Below are 21,044 nucleotides of genomic sequence, written 5' to 3' on the forward strand. Positions count from 1 at the left end.
AGATCTATGACTACTTTAGATTAGATCCATGTTTCTCGACCTCTATCGAATCGTTGCCCCCTTTGATAAAACCGTTACGCAGTATCGCCCCCTTCGATAAAACCGTTACTTAGTATCACCCGCTTCGATAAAACCATTACGTAGTATCACCCCCTTCGATAAAACCGTTACGTAGTATCGCCCCCTTCGATAAAACAGTTATGTAGCATCGCCCCCTTCACTTCGAAAAAAATTTTGTCAATCGGCTAATCAGGACTCCCGAATATTATAATTCCTGCCACATGACAGAAAGGGTTAAAAGTGGAAGGAAGAAGGATTATAGGAATGCTATTTGTTTAATTATTGTACGATATAATGAATAAAATATCTAATTATTCTTAATATAATGTTTTACTATATCGCCCCCAGGAAATTGTTTTTCGTCCCCAAAATATAAATTGTTGCTAATCGCCCCCCAACATGGAAAAATCGCCCCTGTTGAGAAACACTGGATTAGATAAAACTTTGACCCCTTGCCTGCAACAGGCCCCTTTCCTAACTGACCATCAGGGTGGTTGCATTTGAATAGGAAAATTATTAATACTAAGTTACCATGCAAACACAAAATATGTCTTTGAGGGTGCAGAGTTCAAATATTTGGCCTTTTTCACAAAATTTGATTGATTGGCCTACTTACCCTTTCATGTTCGGCCACGAATGGTACATTCGATTTAATTAGAAATATCAAAATTTCTTCTTGTGCAAGTGAGTGATTATTTTCTGTTGAAAAACATCGATTCCCATCTATCCGACCAATGAAACTGTACAGTTCATTTTTCTTCAAAGTAGATTTTTGTCATTTTTATTCCATTTTGTTACATTTTCTTTCTCTTATTATAATTTACTTGATACTTCAAAATAAACATGACAATAATATATTAAAATAACCAAACTCTTAATATGTCGTTTGTTTTTCTTACTTTTTACTTGGGCAAAACCAGACATATCTGCTGGTTATATCAAAATCCCAATTGGATAAAATTACTAATGGATTTTATAAAATTAGTCATCCACCTATGTGTATTCAATAAGTCGAACTTATAATAATTGTTTATTTGATAATTTAAATAATTTTATGTATAATTATCTGTGTGAAAATGTATGTCTGCATATAAAGAATATATAGACAAGAAAAATATTTTTATAACATTTTAAGATCAACATAATCAAATTTACTTATATAATAAAGAAGCAAATTTAATAATAATCCACACCTGATTCAATTCTTGCCAGGCTTGTTCCAGTGCTTGCAATCTTTGTTCAATTTCTGGAACCCCAAGATTGGATTCTGCCATGAGTTTCTGGCCGGCTTCCTGAACAGCCTGAATGGCTGGTTCGTGAGATAACAATTCAGCCTCCAGACGTTTATGTTTCTTGCGCAAGTTCTTCACGCCAGTAAGATCACGTCCGTAGTCGTCGGAACTGACCAACAATTTCTTTTCCCTGTCGACAATTCGTCAAAAATAATATGATAAATACATTGAATTATTACAGAAATAAATTATAGTTTCTAATCTCTGCGTTTACACAGGATAATACAGGGTGGTCCAAAATTTAATTAACTGAGATACATTTTAAAACTGTTTTAAAAACACTTTTGAGAGTCAGTCACTTCTGGGCCACCTTGTATATTAAAATTTGAATTCTATATTGATTTATATTAATTAAGATTTTAAAAAAATCAACTTAATTATATAACTTTAATAAAATTGAATAATTTGTAATTTTTTATCATTAAGGATAAGTTAATTAGTTGTACTTATAATACAAAAATACCATCAGTAAACAGATCACCTCAAGAAAAAAATTTACCTAAGGCAAATGAAAAAGTTAGAAATTATTGTATCAAAACAGACGCAATTATAAATTAAAAAGTTTATTGATTTACTTCAAATTCAAATCTATAATTTGCATTTTTAAATTCAGAATATAATAGAACTAGTTTTAGATATCTCTTAGCAATTGTAATAATCTTTGTTAATGAACAATTAATCATGCAGTAAAACCAAATCATTACTTACCAAACTACTAAGGAACCATCTCATACTTAAGTTTTATTGGAAATTTCAATTTTTTAAATGATTTATTCTCTCTCTTTTTTTTTTTTTTTTGAAGAATCTGACATGTTTACTAGAACTAAAATTAAATATGTAAAAAATCATTTAAAAACTGAATTTTGATACTTATCAAAACAATATTTGATGGCAACTCATTATTTTTTTCTTCAGGCATTTATTATTAAATTAATTTTGTAAAATGAGTAAAAAAAATGTAATATTGTAATATTAACTGAATTTATCACTTATTTTTCATGTAAATACCAGGAATGTGGCCATATGGGAGCAACATCTCTGTTGCTCACTGCCAGCCCCCACTCAAAGTTTAAAAGTAAATGTAGCATTAAAAAAAAAAATAATTTACATGCAATTAACCAATGGATGAAGCAGAAAACAGGTGCTACATAAATAGTTATGTGGAATAGCAGAATATAATTTAATATTTTTCACGTTCAGTTTTTTTGTTGAGCATTGTCACGTTGGACGCTGTGCTTACTACTTGCATACAACATGCACATTGGCATCAACATGGCAGCTCCTTGTACAATGATGTGTTGATAATGTTCATGAGCTATGGCATTTTTACAGTAGTCTATCTACCTCTACTATTTACACATGCCATCAGCTGAGTGGGCAACTCTCCACACACAAATATCTGATTGCATCTCAGAATATTTATGTAGTTTCGTTAACCTTCGGTGAATGTCTCTGCTATTTTTAAGTACATAAAATAAAAGAATCCATGAAATTATTTTTTTATAATCTGTAGATGAATATCTGTTTTTTTTTTTTTTGAATATGACTACTAGAAAATATAATATGTTAAAAGATGAATTTATGATTGCTGAAAAATTTTACATCAGTAATTTATACAAATGTATGTGTTCATTTTACACACCAATAAAATACTTGCACCAACCTCTCTTATAAAAGGTAGATTTAGACAATTAAAACTGTTTACTTCTACCTTTTATAAAAGAGAGCGTTATAGTAATTAATATATTGGGAGTATGACAATGGCTGAACTTAAGTTATTTTTTTTTGCATTGCTTATACTTTTGGTAGAATAAATAGAAAGAGAAATGAAGTCTAAATAGCAAATGGATTAAATATTAAAATTTTTCTCACTTGATCCATGACTCTTCGTCGGCTATATCTCTGAAAAATTGATGGAGTGTGTTCGCTTCGCTGAGTCTGGCACGTCTGTACGTGGCCAATGTTTTCACACGCTCATAGCGTTCATTAATTGAATTACGTTTCTCTTGAATGGTGGCAGTATCAAACTGGCCCGAGTCGACTAGACTGTCGGCTAGACCATTCATGTCTTTGATTCGGTCCTCGTGGGCGGTAACGTCTGCTTCTACCAGTTGATGTTTCTTAATGAGATTCTGAACCGAAGCCAAATCTTTTCCGGAATCTTCAGATTTCAACAGAGACTCGACCTAATGTTAGTACCAGGCAGAAAACATCGAAACATGCGTATTAATTATATTATTGAAACATGCACATTACTAATTAACTAGGAAGTTATATTTAGTAAGGTGTTTTATTTATATTAATAGTGGTTAAATTTTGAATACTTCATAAATATTTTATATTTGGTTCAATGTAAAAGTATCCATAATAATATATTTTTGTAGATCTTTATAACCTGTCCTGCATTGTTCCCAAAAATTTTCATGTTGACCTCATTGACCTGTGTGGGCGACCCCGCAGGTCAACGAGGTCAACATTTCCATGTCGGAACGTTTTTGATACTAGATGTCGCTATGCGTCATAATTTTTATATTAAAACTAACTTTTAAAATATAATTTTTTCATTTTTATGTTTTTCAATATGTTTATTTTGTTTGTGCAACATAAAAAAATAATTTTTAATGAAACAGTAAACATGATTATTATTTTTTAAAAAAAATTTCATTAGGCTTAACATCAATGAAAATTCAACATGGTGTCACAGGCAACAGAGAAGAATTTCAACATCAGATAGGTTAAACAGAATGAAATATTTTGAACGCCATGTATCTGTTAACCAGTTGTTTGCAGGGTACTACCATTGGAGAAATTAGTATTAGTTAAACTGTTGCGCAGTACTCCAGTTGGAGTAAGTGTCAATTTTTTTTCGTAATTAACTAGGTGGTGGCAATTTAAGCACTGATTGGCTTTTATCTACATAGACTAAGTCTGTTTCAATGAATAAGATATTTGTTACCACCCCATATTTTTAAATTTACTCACAAAACTCCTCCTTTCCATGTTAAGTCTACAGGAGACCCTTCTTTTGTTCATTTGACAATAAAATCCTAGGTAGCATGCCCGTTAAGTTCTAATTGGTATATTATAGCTAAATGACTATCCTTTGACCAATAAGCATCGACTTGGGTTTGTGGGGTGGGAACTTTCTTGGAAAAAGTTATACCAACTTCGAGCTACATTGTCAGCTACAAACGTAAACAAACAATTATAAATCGTTATTCTTATCTATTTTTAGCCTGAATTTAATAAATTTTTATGTATATTTATCCTATTTAACAAATAAGCAGTTTTTTAAAACCATCCAGCCATAAATCTTTCAAAAAACAAAGTACTTCCGGTTATGGTGGTACTTCCGTAATACATAATATATACATGTATATTCATTAATATAATAAAGTAATAATCATAATCACTTATTACACTACTATTAGTACAATAGTGTAAATAACATATAAATAGAATCAAATACACATCATCAATAATGAAAGTGTATTGACCTAGATTTAGAAAAGCTACACCTCCCCACGCCGATTCGGCGTTATAACCTATAGGTCATATATTATTTCTCTACATCGATTTAGAAAGCTGCATTTTTTTTTATTTGACAGAATATAGACAAATCTAAGTAACATATATAACAAACTAATTGAATATTTATAAATTTTTTATAAAATTATTATGGAATTTTAAAAAAAAATATTTTTAAATCTTAAATTTTATTAATTTTCTTAAACGTACATAATATTTTGAAGTTAACAATCATAAAGTGTAATATGTATGTGATAGAAAACCAAAAACAGATCATATCTATCACAATTTTTAAGTGAGATATCGTAAATTGAAAAACCACAAAACATCTATGCAACAGTGATTTTGTTTCTGGTTATTGAGACTAACAGCTGACAGATTAAAATAATACATATATTGAGTGGCTAAGCATAGTGACAGCAGTAAAATGATAGCATCTTTTGAACCATCTAACAATTATCTTTCCAGACTCCTGAGAACAGCTGTTTTACAAAGAGTGCACTTTTTGCTAATTTTGTATAATCAAAATTTTTGCTAGTTTAGTCCAGTGGTTCTCAACTTTCCTACGGCTGCAGAACATCATTCATAAACTTTCTATTTTGTGGAGCATTAGCATCAGTAGATTAAAAAAAAAATCAATAAGTAATTCCAAGTATACTATTCCATTCAACAATAAAGCATACTGAATAAAATAGTAATCATTGAATTGTCTAAAAATAAAGTAATATATTTTAATACATTAAAATAAATTTGCAATAATAATTAAAAAATTATTTTTGCAAAACACTTCAGGCAGGTTTGTAGAAAATGGGTTGCAAACAATCTAAGCTTAACAATAGTGCATTCATTGAACCATAGAAAAACTGAGAATTTTAAGAAAACAATATTATGGATACTTTTTCATTAATTCTTATAAATTATGGTGACAAAAATAAGCTTACAAATAAGTCATTAATATATACATATAAAAGTGTATAAATTAATTAAACAATTTCAACATCCAACTGTAATTAGAGAAACCCTATGTATAAATCTTATTACATTAGTTGAAAATGTCACACACAGAATTTTTAATATGTTGCTCTAACCTTGTATAGCTTTGCAGATAATTTTAGAAACATAACACTAACCAAAAACATTAGTGTCACGTTTCTAAAATTAACTGCAAACTTATACAAGGTTAGTGCGACGTATTAGTATTATCGCTTTGTTTGACGGATGGATTTGATAGAATTTTTATTTATTTAATTCTACTAAATCTTTCTTCATTTTTACATTTATGATAAGAATCATATAAATTAAAATAATTTCATAGGTAAACTGATTTATTGAGATGTTCTAAGATTATCAGCTTTTAGAAAATAAATGATAAAACTTATTTATAATTTGAAAAACGTAAAAAACAAAATTACATTTGTAAAATAAAAATTTATAGACTAGATGGAAGGAACTTAAGAATATTTTCCTTTTAATCAGTATTTAAATGAACTGAACTTAATACATTTGCTGCAAGTTGACATGATTCTGCACCATGTGATCTTTACATTCACAGAATTATATCAACTAACAGTAAATGTGTTAATAATTAAAAATTTATTCATTAGGATTGCATGACATAGATGAGAAGAAAAAGTTTGGTGAGAATTTTGACATTTTCAAAATAAAACTTCCATAAGTAATTGACATAATTAATGCTTCAAGTTTCTTGGTGAAATAATAGATTTCTACGATGATAAAATAACAAATGATTTATATATAACATACGAATATAACAGTTGTGATGGTGATATTTGAATAAAAAAACGAGAGGAAGAATTTGACAAAAAATTTTAATACTCACTTCTCCTAACCAGAAGTCAATATCCTTCACAGCAGCATTGAAAGTTCTTTGCTTATTGGCTTCCTTCAGTTTCATGCTTTTTTCATTTGTTTTCTTTGTCAGATATTCCCATTGGTCAGCTATGGATGCCAAACGAGTCTGCACGGCATCTTCGGATCCAGCGCACTGGTGTTTGTCAATTAAGTTTTCTCCCATTGCAATTACAGACTGGATTCTTTCTGCATTTGCTGCCAATTCTGCTTCAAAGGCTTGATGTTTCTGATGTTTACTCTAAAATAAAAATTCAAATGTATTTTTAAATTTTTTGTAATTGTATATGTATGTGTGTAATTTTGACCCAATTTAAAAAATAGATATGTGATAAATTGTTGGATTATTTTAACTATAATTTCAAAAGTTTCAAATAGATCTGCAGAAAGATATTTTAGTTTCTAATGTGACTTGAAATCTAGCATAATTTCATTCTTATATATGTTTTTCTATTAATTATGAATATAATTAAGTAGTGTACATTATTTTTAGTTTATATTTGTTACATTTATTATTTGTATTGGTGTGCAGAAATAATAAAGAATTATAAATCCTAAAATCCAGACAATTCAAAATAATATGAGAAAATAGCTATTAGTGAATCTATTCAAAACATGAATTAGTTTATCCACGAAATGACAATATATTAAAATATTTACCACATACTTGTTAAATATGCTAATGTTATATTTTATTACATAATTAATAGGCTGGATTGAAATTTACTTAATTACATAGATAACAGATAAGTTATATTTATTATTTAACTGAAATACACAATTAAAAGATTATTACTTGTATATTAGCTGGATCTTTATAAGATTCATCTGTTGCCATTTGCAATTTTTCTGCAATCCAATTTTCGATTTCATCGGCATCCCTACTAAACTGTTGCAGCGTTTGACTTTCCCCTAACTTGGAACGCTTTTCAATCAAAGCCTCTTTTAGGTGACGCCATCTTTATAGAAAAAAAGACAATTTTGGTCAGATTTTAATTAATTATTTTTACATTCTTATTAAATTACTTACAAACCTGATGTTCAGAATAATAATAAAACTTCAAAATATCTACTTACCTATCTAAAACTTGCTCTTTTTTGTCTTTAATTGCATCATAAGCATAATGATCGGAAGCAATTAACTGATCAGCTAAAGCAGTAAGAGAAGCAATTTTTTCTTCCTGAAAAGCAAAATGTTTATCAATCATAAATAATTAAAAATTTTGTTATTAATAAATTTATATAAATTTATACTTGTGCATTGATTGCTTTATCAAAATCTTCGTGCTTTTTAATCAGAGCTTCGACATTATCACCACCCATGTCGTCAGAACTCAAGAAAGCTTCTCGGCTGGCCATCCAATTTTCGGCCTGTTCGCAGTCTCGATAGAAAAGTTGCAGTTCCAAACACTGGTCTAATTTCATTCTTCTAGCGACCCAGGCACTATATTGTGATGATTTTATAAGTATTGTATATACAAGATAAAGCATAAAATTCTATAAACTTGTAATCATGTGAAATTCAAAAATATTTAGCAAATAATGAAGACATACAGAAATTATATGATCTCAAGTCAAAATACTACAAATTACTTACAAATAATACTTTATTAGCATGAGATATGAGCATATTATAGTTTGTATAATATATTTTATCCATTACAGACCTCACTCTAGTGTTAATATCATCTAATACAGAGGGTAAACAGAATCTTCGAGTCAGACACTTCAGGCTATTTTAAAATTCAAAGGGTCGTTGTAACCTTATGCAATGGCAAGAAACATTAAGCTTAAAGAAATAGTAAAAATGTTCATTTTCGAACTAAGCTTCAAACAGCCCATATGAAACCAAATATCACAAAAGGTGAAGAAACTGGTGAAGGGATGCAACCATATTAGCCAAAATAAAGTTGCTGAGCATTGTGGAATTTCTTAAGCTATCGTTAACACCATCATACATAGACTTGGACCTTATGCAATGGCAAGAAACATTAAGCTTAAAGAAATAGTAAAAATGTTCATTTTCGAACTAAGCTTCAAACAGCCCATATGAAACCAAATATCACAAAAGGTGAAGAAACTGGTGAAGGGATGCAACCATATTAGCCAAAATAAAGTTGCTGAGCATTGTGGAATTTCTTAAGATATTGTTAACACCATCATACATAGACTTGGACCTTTAGACAAGAAAGAATGTAAACTTACAAGAAAGATTTGCTGTTAAATGTGGGCAACAAGTTTGAGAAGATTGGCTGATTTACTGCAATGAAAGACTGTTTATGGTTGTAAGAAAAATGACCAGATGTGTAATCCTTCTTGTAAATAGTGTCCAAGAGTACCAAAGTTAATGCAAACTGCTAAATTAACTATATTTTAAAACCATATTTGGAAACTGAAATACCAAAATTGTAACATAGGAAATTAGCTAGTCACTTTTCACTACAATCAAGCATTCAGTCACACTTGACTACACACTATTTAAAGGAACTGAAGAAGAAATCTGGAATCAATTATATACCCAAAGAGATCACTGTTAAATCACATGACAACAGTCTGATGATGGCTTTCTATGGCTTTGGATTTTTAAAACAATTTTGAACATTGCAAGTCAACAACTACTATTGGATTTTGGAAAGTGTTGGAGGAGGAACATACAGTCAAGATCATTTCAAAGTTGACAACTGAAAAAATTCTTTTTCTTTAATATTTTAAGGAAAAAAATGCAATTCTGATCCTTTAACTACTCTGCATATTGCTATAACCTTGTTAATTGGCGTAAAACAATAAATAACTGATTAGTTTGTTTCACCAATAAACAACTGAAGAGCAACAAGTAAAATATTGTTGTATCAATTGAAAGTTGACAACAAAGAAAACATTGTAAATACAATAAGAAATTAATTTCAAATTGGTTATAACACACAATTTAATTCCAGAGTTGTAAATTAAATAGTTTTTTAGTATCAATAAGAAACTATGTTAAAGAAGAGAGAATTGAGTCTTGAAGAAAGAGTGCAGATTGTACATGAGCAGAAAAAAATGGCAATTCTCCTTCTATTATTGCAAAAAAGCATCAAATATCATGAGAAGGAGTCAGAAAAATAGTGGTCAAATATTTAAATAACAATACAGTTGGAAATTTACCACGGGGACACTGCCCTAAGGCCACAACATCAAGAGAAAATGCCATGATTTTCTGAGACCACCAACAACTCTTTTATAACAACTAAAGAAATAAAAGAAAAGCTTAAGTTTGAAGTCAGTGTTTCAACTATTAAGAGAAGAATAAATAAAAAAAGTTTCCATGGAAGAGTGGCTCATAGAAAATCAATGGTTTCAGCAGTGAATCAGAAGAAAAGAGTAGCTTTTGCCAAAAAATTTGTGAACAAGCCCATAGAGTTTTGGAAGCATGTTATTTGGAGCGATGAGTTAAAACAAGAGTTGCAGCATGCTAAAAGAAGGAAATTTGTTTGGAAAAAGAAAAATCAAGCATTTGATAAAAATAAAACTGTGGGAACAATAAAACACTTGCCTTACATAATGGTTTGGTGGTGTTTTTCGGGGTTCGAAATGGGCAATATTGTTCAAATTTACAATCACATGAAAGCAGTAGATTACAAACAGATACTTAAAGACAATTTAATGGCATCAGCAAGAAAATGGGGATTGAAAATAAATTTGTTTTTCAACAAGACAAGGATCCCAAACATACAGCATTGCTTCTCAGAAAATGTTTCAATGAAAATGATATCGAAGTTCTTGAATGACCACCGCAGTCACCAGACTTAAATTTATTAGAACATCTGTGGGACAAATTAGACTGCTGTATTCCTCTTAGCCATAGAAAATCTTTATCATTGTACAAAGAAGAATTATTTAGGTTTGGTCTGAAATTGGGCAGGATATCATTTGTAAATTAATTGACAGTATGCAAAGTCGACTTATTCATGTAATTCAGGCCAAAGGTGGTCCAACAAAGTTCTGGTTTGACTCTTTCTGAATGTTTTATTTTGTGTCAACTTTGAAATGGTTTTGCCATACAACACAAATTTACAATTTGTAAAATATACATAATATTTTCTTTAAATTTTTTTGATGGATTTAATAAAAATTTAAGTCTTAAAAATAAAATTAAGGTTAATTTAATTTTTACATATTGATAAGATGATGTTAAATTCAAAGTTCAAAAACAGGCTATGTCTATTTTGAAATGATCTTGACTAACTCCTGAAGAGTGCCACAAAGTTTTTGAAGATGTCACAAAATTCGTAGGATTAATGGACAAAATATCAAGCAAAGCAATTGTAATCACAACTGTATATTAAAAGATAAAAATTAAAAATAAGAATGAGTCAAAGTGGTGGCAAATTGGATCTAACAGGTTCAGATTTGGCACCAAAATTTTTCATTTGGACTAAATGTTTATGTAGTATATTTTGGTATATTTAACATAGTTAATTCTTTACAAATAAACAAACCTTCAATTTAGACTAAATTTAGATTTTATAGATTACAAAACTGCAACTTTAACATGCAGCTGGAATTTAATAGATAATCAAATTTTCATTGGATGTGATTCAATATAAATTTTTTAAATAATGCACTTAGTTTTAAATACTTTTTAAAAATTTTTGAACAGTGAATATATCAGTTTTAATTAATTTTTGTTTTCTTTTGAAGTTATCAGATTTATACAAAGAAGTTTTAAATTTATACTCTCATATAAGAAAGTTTTCCAAATTTATAAAGTTCAGTGATTAGTTATATTATCCTTGAAATTAATTGCCATTTTAATTCTAAATTAAATATGTTATAATTCACAAAATTATGCATTATTTAATTAATCAACGAGAGCTTCTATTTTAAGCAAGCATCAACTATATAAGATAGTTGAAAAATTAACATATTTGCTCCTTGTAAAAGTATAAATTCTTATACTGTGTTATAAACAAAATATATATTTAAAAAATGTTTATAAAATTATTTGCTCTTATTTAAGTTAAATAATATTACACTATATTAAATATATATAAATATTATAAATTTCTTCTACTTTTCAAGTTCTTCCCGGGCTTCTTTCATTTTTTCTAACTTCTCCTGAACTTCAACAATTGCATAATGTCCACTTCTCAATAACTGTTGGCCAAATAAATCAAATGACTGAAAGGTGGCAGACCTAGCATCTATCTCTGTGCGGTGTTCCTAATAAATTCATATAAATAATGAATTAAATGAAACATCTGCATTATAAACATTATAAACATCTAGCATTATATTGAAATAACTATAAAAAATAAATACTTGATGTCTTTCTAATAAAGCTTCTGCACCAGTAACATCAGTTGCAAGTTCATCAGAAGAAACCAGACTCATCATAGTATTAATCCATGACATCAAATCTCTAAAAAAATTTGTAGTAATTTTAATTTTAACTTTAAAAAGATTTTGTATAATAACTTTAACCATAAATATGTTTAAGTCATTTATGATGATAACTTTTTCAATTAAAAATTTGATGTTTTTCTTCTATAATAAAGTCCAAGTTACCTATAATCTGCCAAAAATCTCTGTAAATCATAAGAGTCTAGTAATTTCTCCTTGCGTGCATTAGCTTTAGCAGTCAGTTGAGTCCATTCTTCATTGATTTCACTTTGTTTTGTGTATATTGTTTCGGCAGCTTCTGGGTGAGTTTGCATCAGTCGACTAGCAGTATCATCTAATTGACGAATCTGAAAACAAATTGAACATTAAATTTTCTTACACCATTTAAAGCCACTATATAGTAAAATTAAAATATGGAACTAAAAAACTCATATATTATTTTTATGGAAGGATTAAAAAAAGTATTGAAAAAATTCAAAATTGAAGTCAATTGTTTTGACAATTGTTTAAATAAGCAATCCACAGTTCATAAGGATCTAATATGAGGCCTCGGGCTTTGGCAACAATTTCATTTTCCTGTTTTCTGCCTAGTGCCATTATGAAACCCTAATTAAGATAATACTTATGATAAATTTATATTCAAACTAAACTTGACCAATAAAAATATGAGGTAAAAGTATATTTTATATCATTAGCATGTACAATATTATTTTAAAACAATGTGACTGGTAGTATAATGTAAAAAAATTTGCATGCATCATGTCATAAGCCTATCAAGTTCAGAAAACATTGCTTATCACTGATATATAGCATAACTTTAAATTATGGAAATGAAAAGCAAAATGAATCCAGATTTTAATAAACATTACAAATAATATTAAAATCTAAAATTATGGCCATTCATTTTGGAAAAGAAGTTATTAAAATTTTCTCTAAACAGTATCATTAGAGTTTTCCAGCTTAATACTGTCAGTGTATCTAAAAAATAGACCCTTCACAAAGAGACTAACTTCAGGAGATTACCAGCCTGGCAATTTAAAGAAAAAGAGGAGGAAAGTGAAATAAAGTGAATAACTATGACAATAATCACTGGAGAAATTGTTAGCAGCTTTAGAAGACACAAAAAGAAAACACTTATTGACATGCTATTATCTGCCCCACGGTTGTTGATAATTTAATTAATATAGAAATAGAATACATACAGCACTGAAAAACAAACAACACTCCTCAACAAATGGAAGATATCAAGAAATTCATAAAACTCATACCACAAATTTAGACTTTAGAAAAAGCCAAGGAAACAGTAAGGTGACAAAATAGATGTATGATGATGATAATGAAGAATTGGAAGCAAAAAAAGGAAAAAAGAAGAAATTAGTAGGTTAGAAAAGATATGACGGCATCAAGATAATGAAGTCCTGACAAAGGAAAATGTATTTCTGACCAACTGAAGTAAAACTAAAATATATTTAGTTTACTTCAGTTGGAAGTTCCTACATATGCATTGATAAAAAGAATATTCAAGAAAACAAAGACTTTGTTCAACCAGTGAACAATGAGGAAACAAAAAGGATAATTATTATAAAAATGTAGTGATAAATATCCAAGACTGAATAATATCCCATTGAAACTTGCAAGACATTGGTTGAAAGGAAAATAAAGGAAGGAAAATGCTGTTGAAGAATTCCAAGAATCCTTCAACATTATGGAGATGGGCACAATTCAAGAGAAATGGATGGAGAGCTACATAATGTTGTTAACAAGCTCTGAGCTTCATTCTGAGCTTTATAGTGCTATGAAGCTTACAGTAAATTGATGAGGCAAGATTATAAGATAATACATATGTAACTAAAACATAACTTACTCTGTCTCCCAAAGCAGCTAAATCACGTTCTAGACCTTCATGTTTTCGTTGAAGTGTCTGTACACTTCTTAAATCTTGACCGTAATCTTCGGTATTTAATGCTTCATCCTTTTCTTGAATCCAATCCTTTGTTTCATCAACGTCACGATGGAATCGCTGCACTTCATGTGCGGAACCTAGCTGAGTTGCTCTTTCGGTAGTTACTTGTTCAAGTTGTTTCCATCTGCTATTTAAATCCTGAAAAAGTAAAATATTATATTAAAATTTTATATAAAGTTTCCATGTTAATTTTCTGAAACCAACAATGGATAAATCTATTTCATTATCATCAAATTCTTAAAATTATCTCAAAATTATAGAATATTTCTTTGTATAATTATCTTTTATATAGCTTACAATAGATTTACTTATTTACAATATAAGTCAAACTATAAAAATAATATTATTCTTAAGTTTTTGAATCATTTTATGATTATTTACATTACATAATTTTTATGAAACTCAAGCCTAATTGTCATGCCATTTGAAAAATATACTGTAGAAACTCCAGAATAAGTAATGTAATTTGATAAATCAAATTTTAATTGAAACACCTAATTACTTGATTTATTTGGTCACATTTAGGCTAATATTAAATTAATTTAACTAAATATGATGTCTTAAAAATGATGATTAAGCTACCATTTTTTCTTACATTAAATAATTTAAAAATTCTGGAATCTTTAATTATTGATATTAATGCAAGACAGTAGCCCAACTGCCTACCTTTGGGCCAAATTACTTAGTTAAATTGATCTAATTTTGGCTTAGACATAACCCAATAAATCTAGCAATTATGTATTTGAATTAATATTACAATCTGGCTTGTTGACTGTATAAATCAGAACTTTATTGTTTGTTTTGCAAAAATTAATTTAACATTTAATAAGTATTAAAATCTTAAACTACATGATGATCATTCTGTTTTCATTATAATTAAATTTTTACCTTTTTATCTTTTGAATTAAAGTTATTGACTGACGTAAGTAAATTATTAAATTATATTGAGAATTTTCGAACAACTATGAATATTAAATTCAAAAACTTATAATAATAATAATATACAAAAAAAGGTCATGCAGTTTATAAAGTCCATAAGTCATAAAAAAAAAAGTAAATTTTAATTAATGATGAGAACTGATAATAGATGAGTAAAAAATAAAAGAATCATTACTTCAATTTGAGTCTGAATTTTAATAGCAGCTTCAGTTTGTCCAAGGCTCATAACTTGAGTAGCAATTTCATTCATTTCAGCAAGTCTCACTTCATTTGTTTTCAAATCAGCCATAAAATCATCAAACTTCTTCTGCATAACTTCAACTTGTTCCAAGTCTTCTCCAACTTCTTGAACTTCAGCTATTTGTTCCTATAAATAAAAAAAAAAATGTATTATTATGCTCTAAAATATCAGTAATTTCATTATTAGCATCTTCATTATTATTTGTTTATATTACTTTTAGCAGTTCATATCCAAAATTCATGAGTTTTATATCACAAGAAAAAATTTCATGATTACAGCCACGGGGGACAAACAGGTCATTTGCTCTCACTGAATCTGACCTAATCGAGGCAAGGAGGTTTGGAAGCTGAAACATTATAATTAGTTTCCCATGCAGTGATGGAAAATTCTATTCCCTGCCTTACTCAGTAATATTGTAAATTATTTGCTATAAGCTCAGTTAGACTGATTTAAGTAATAATTATGATACAAGAGTTACTCTGAAAGTTTTGCAATACAAGAAAATCATCCCCAATGAATTAAAGTGCATTGTTTTTAATAACAAACTTCATATGACACATTATGCATAAACAAATTTCATCAATCTCCCTTAATCTGGAAGCAACAGGCCATGTTTTTAATAGTGACAATTGAGCTTTCTAGAGAAGTACTTTGTGCAATGATTTACTATGATTTTTATGTTAAATTGAATGACAAAGACTATTATGAACAATTGAAATTGGCTTTTGGGGTAATGACCCAACCTTTGCTACTGGTGTTCAGATGATACAAAGAATTTCAGAGGGGTCATACTTCCCTTCATGATGAACCATGTGAAGGATGACCACAAACAGCAGTGACTCCTGAAAATATAACTGTTGTCCAATGTATGATTGCAGAAGACCAAAGATGTATGTACAGTACCTATGAAATGATACATGAGAAACTATAGACTGGAGCCTCTGCAGTTACAAACATTCTATGTAAGAAGTTACAGTTAAAATAAGTAATGTCTCAGTGGTATCTCCTCATCAATTACAGATTTTCAAAAGCCAGTATGTCAGAATCTCTAAATAAACTCTTAAAATGTTGAACCAAGGTGGAGAGATTATTTTCAAGATTGTCACTGGTGATACTATTTTATGACTGTCCCACACATCAAGAAAACTGTGTATAGATCCATAAAGATGATCCAATTCTGACAACTATGAAAAGGCAGGGAGCAATAAAAAAGTATATGTTTGCTGTTTTTTTCATAGCACTGGACCACTGAAAGCAATTAAGCTTGAACAACAGAAGACAATAACAGGGAATTGGTACACTATAATTTGTCTTCTTAGAATTCTGGAGTCATAGTAGTATATCCCTTTGCCCCACTTGGTAACATTTCAGCAAATGACCATGGTTACAGTATATAAAAGATAGACAAACTTGTAAATAATATAAATTTTTTGATAATTTATGGTAAAGAAATTTATATTGTTTACAAACTTTAAAACGTTATATAAAATAAATATATTAATTTGAATTTAGGACCAAATAATTAAGTTTTTAAACTTTGTTTTGATATTTGAGAATAATTTTTTAAATAAGTAAGCATAACAATATAAATTTTATTAACCTTATCTTTAACCCATTGTGTTAATTCAGCAGCTTCTCGAACGAGTTGATAAGCTTTACAAGATTCTTCCAATTTGTTACGTCTTTCGCCTCCAAGTGCAAGAAGATTTTCATACTGTGCTTCAATCTGAGCTTGACGAGCAGATATACTGTTTGTATCAGCAAGATGTTGCTGACTGGCAGAAAGACCAGCTTCGATTTTCTTCACATATGCAGCTGGAACAAATCCCTGGCGGTCATTTACTTCTACTTTCCACCAATCCTGAAATATTTAAATTTAAATTAACAAAACAAATTCGAAATATCACTTTGTATATAATATAAGTTTTTGTATACTTGATGAGACAGTGTTGTTATATATCTGGTTCATTTAATAACATTTTGCCCAGTAATATTTTATAATTACAAATTTTAATGTACTTTTGAAATTTGATGAAGTTCATGCTTAATTGGAATGTTTGATAAAGCAATAAAACTCACACTAACTATTAATCTGTTGTTAAAGTATTGTTCAAATTAATTTCTCAGTAAAACATCTTATCTAAAACTAAATTTCAAATGGACAAAAACAATGAAAATTAGTTCAATTTTTAAGTTTATGCAGAAATAACACTCTTTCTATATATGTTAATTATTAAAAAATAATTATGTAAAATGCCTTTAGATGTCTAAGAATCAACATTTAAATCACTGTTATAAGCCAAATGTTCTTAAATGTTCTTGAATCACAAATCTAATTCTTAATTACATTGTGTCTACTATGAATATTTGCACATACAAAAAGCACAGATACTTAATTACGTAAAAAAATTTGTTTTTAATTTTAAAACAGTTATGTATAAAAATATATTCTATTTTATTTTAATAGTTATTTCCACTTACTTTGTTATTGCTATTAAGGAGAGTCAAAACGTCACCTTTCTTCATGGATACTTCTCGTGGACTGGTTTCAGTGTAATCATACAGAGCCATAACAAATTCTTTACCTGCATGATCAATTACTGGAGCTTCTTGTTGCTGTAAAAATTAACAACACTCAGTAATATAATTTAAGATTTTTACTTAACAAATTATAAATGCCATGATAACCAACCCTGCATGACTGAGCTTGATCACGTAAACTGCGAATAGTATTACCAAAGGCTTCAAGATCGGCCATTAATGCTTCGTGTTTCTTTAATAAAGCCTAAAAGAAAACAAAATTTTTATATAATAAACTATATTTTTACATATCTATAGCCTGAAAAGCACATTTGCCATCACAAATTAAAAAACAATTTAATATTGTTTACACAAAAATAAATACAAAATTTATTAATAGTAATTAGTTGCCTAATTGTTAAATGTTTTGCTTTTCAATTTTAAATTTTCTATGCACCATTTCATATCACAATAATATAAATTTTAAATGTTTCTTGATAAATTTCTCTCTAGATTAATAAGAACATATCAATAACTTTTAAATTTCTGTATTAGAGTAATACATTAGTCTATTTTCTACGTAAAAATTACTTTTTTTTTATTTTTAAACAATTAATCATCATAACATGTGACAAAATATTTAATGTTTGCAAATTTAACCTAGTAGGCCTATTCTTTGGAAAAATTATTCACATTAACTGATAATACTTAATCTATATACATAAAATTGAATTCATGTTTATATGTTCAAATATCTTGTGAGAATGGCTGAATCAATTTCTACAAAACTTTGTACATATATTCAGGACGGTCTTTGATAACTTTGGACTTCGGTTTTATCACAGATTAGTTTATCATTGTGATTTTGAGTAAAAAATCCAAAACTGAATTCTCACATTTCTCTGCTATAGTCATGTCATGTCAAATGAAGGTTGCTGATATGTCACAAATTTGTTCAAATGAGCCAAACCCATGCGTATTATGATTTTGGGTTACATTAATTTTACTTAATATATTATTTTCCTGAAAGAAGCTAGCTACCACAACTAGTAGTTATATAAAATAAAATGTATATAAGTTGTTAATGACTAAAAAATAAACCAATTCTGAACAGTTAAGTTCTGACTGTTGAACAAGTCATTATTTTTGCTTTCTAACTTCAAAGCAATTTAAATGGTAACAATTTCTTTTAACATTAACATTAAAAAAATTCTTACTTCAGCAGAATCTTCATCTTTACCATAATCTTGACTACCAACAATAGGTTCCTTTTCTTTCATCCATGATTCAGCCTCATTGGCATCAGCAAAATACTGATGTGCTTGAAGAGAATCTTCTAAATCTTGTTTTCTTTGTAAAGCTTTATCCTAATATTAAACAGAATAAACAAAAACTTAATATAACCTTATTAACAGAATGAGCAGCTTAAATTTAATTTTAAAATGTGCCATTTTCATATTTTCATGTAATTTTATCAATTTGTTCCATTCATGGAAAGATATTTAGATTTTAAATTAAACAATTTTCAGTTTAAAACTGGAAATTATTAAATTAAAATTGTAAATTATGTAAAATATATTGTAATAATTCCTTAATTTTTTGATTAATTACATAAATAATTAAATTATTATTTTTTTTATAAAAGTGTATGACAAATTAAAACCTTCGACTTAAAGAAAATGCTGAGAATTACTGTTGAAAGGCGTTCTCATACTGCTGGCTCCATCAATCAAATCTTTCAAGAATTGTATTTGAGACAGAGCATCCTCTATATTGTTAGGACCATAGACTTTTGGACTATTATCTGTTTGGGCCACTCAAACCTAACTTAAGAATATGACTTGCCATGGACCATGAAATGAAGAATGTTCTCTATTTATTATAGAAGATGGTCCAAACATCAGTTAACTATGATTTTATAAGAATGTTTAGAACCAGTCTAACAACTGCATGTTAATTTGATTATCAATAATCACAAACAATAACATGCTACTGTTTTTAAAATAATCTTAAAATATCTCTTAATCAATTAACTTTTGGATCATTGGGTTTATTTGAAATGATCCAGATATTTAATTATCTACAAACATTAATTATAATCAGCTTACTTATTTTATTTCATTCTTATATTTTTCATGTTTTTTTTTTGTTATTTTGATATAAATAGTCATTTTTCTGTATTTAACTGGTTTTTTGATATGTGACGACCGGCAAAAACCGGCCGGTCCGATTTTAAAATTTTATTGTTCAAACCCCTCGGGAGATAGCGATCAAGATTCAAAGGATGTGCAGTCTTCCGCCGGCAAACTCACTTCCCTCCTTCTCAGGATCCGACCTGAGTCACGGAATTCAAGTCATCATCCTCTATCGCGATTGGTGATCGTGGCGGAAGGGACTTAGAGTATAAATAGGGGGGAGATCTCTAAGAACGGGGTAGCTGACGTCCGAAGAAGACGAACTGCCCGGCGACACCGTATCCGACTCGAAGGCCAAGTCGAGATGCCGAAGCCTCCGCCGACAAGCCAATCCTGCCGCCCACCTGTCACCACCGCCAGGAAAGACATCCGAGTAGAAGAATATTCTCGATCAAAATCAATAACCGAGAGGTATGAATCCCCTAACAATTGTGAGCTCTCTCTCTCCCGCGATTAGGGACGGGATGCGTAGCGTTTCTGTAGTAGTTCCTATGTTCCAATAAACCATTATCTGTGTTGTCCTGTTATACGGATATTGCCTTTCTTTATCGACGACCCACACACACTCCTCCACTCGACCTGACAATTAAATTACCGATCCCGATAAAATGGGATATCGCTATAAATTTAGCCATCCTTGACAGTGGGGTGGGTCTTGCCGACCTGTTCGCCGACAAAAAGGGGGTATGACTTCGTCTTCCCCCTCCCGGGGTTCCCACAGATATATAATTACAATGGACAGATCTATGTTTATGAACTGTTTATATTATGGGAAATTGCATAGTTGTGTCCAACTGCTACAAAATATTTCATGAATTTATATTAAGTAAGTATAATTCATGCAAAATTTCAGTACAGAGTGTTAATAATTTCGGTTAATGTTACCTCAGGATCCAAAATGGCGGCCAGGGAAATTTTTCCCTACTTCGGAGACTGCGACGGGGAAAAAAATTTTCCCTAGAGTCGCGACGTTGATGACGTGGGAAATTTTTCCCTGTTCGGTTTCTACCCTGCGTTCGATGTTGCCGAGTATCCTGTAACCTCGAAACAGAGAC

General features: G+C 29.4%; 1 protein-coding gene across 1 annotated transcript in view; it reads right to left on the reverse strand.

Annotated features, from left to right (window-relative positions):
* LOC136982276 (spectrin alpha chain-like) overlaps nt 1–21,044 on the reverse strand; it is a 90,688-nt gene that overhangs the window by 18,259 nt on the left and 51,385 nt on the right. Inside the window, 15 exon segments of the mRNA XM_067278753.1 lie at nt 1,254–1,482; nt 3,225–3,538; nt 6,721–6,990; nt 7,546–7,708; nt 7,827–7,930; nt 8,004–8,193; nt 11,803–11,951; nt 12,051–12,150; nt 12,297–12,478; nt 13,996–14,232; nt 15,209–15,400; nt 16,875–17,135; nt 17,756–17,890; nt 17,967–18,059; nt 19,012–19,161. Coding sequence (XP_067134854.1) covers nt 1,254–1,482; nt 3,225–3,538; nt 6,721–6,990; nt 7,546–7,708; nt 7,827–7,930; nt 8,004–8,193; nt 11,803–11,951; nt 12,051–12,150; nt 12,297–12,478; nt 13,996–14,232; nt 15,209–15,400; nt 16,875–17,135; nt 17,756–17,890; nt 17,967–18,059; nt 19,012–19,161 — 2,769 coding nt within the window.

The sequence above is a fragment of the Centruroides vittatus genome, unplaced genomic scaffold, assembly GCF_030686945.1.
Source record: "Centruroides vittatus isolate TY-2023 unplaced genomic scaffold, ASM3068694v2 contig_817, whole genome shotgun sequence".
NCBI classification, from domain to species: domain Eukaryota; kingdom Metazoa; phylum Arthropoda; class Arachnida; order Scorpiones; family Buthidae; genus Centruroides; species Centruroides vittatus.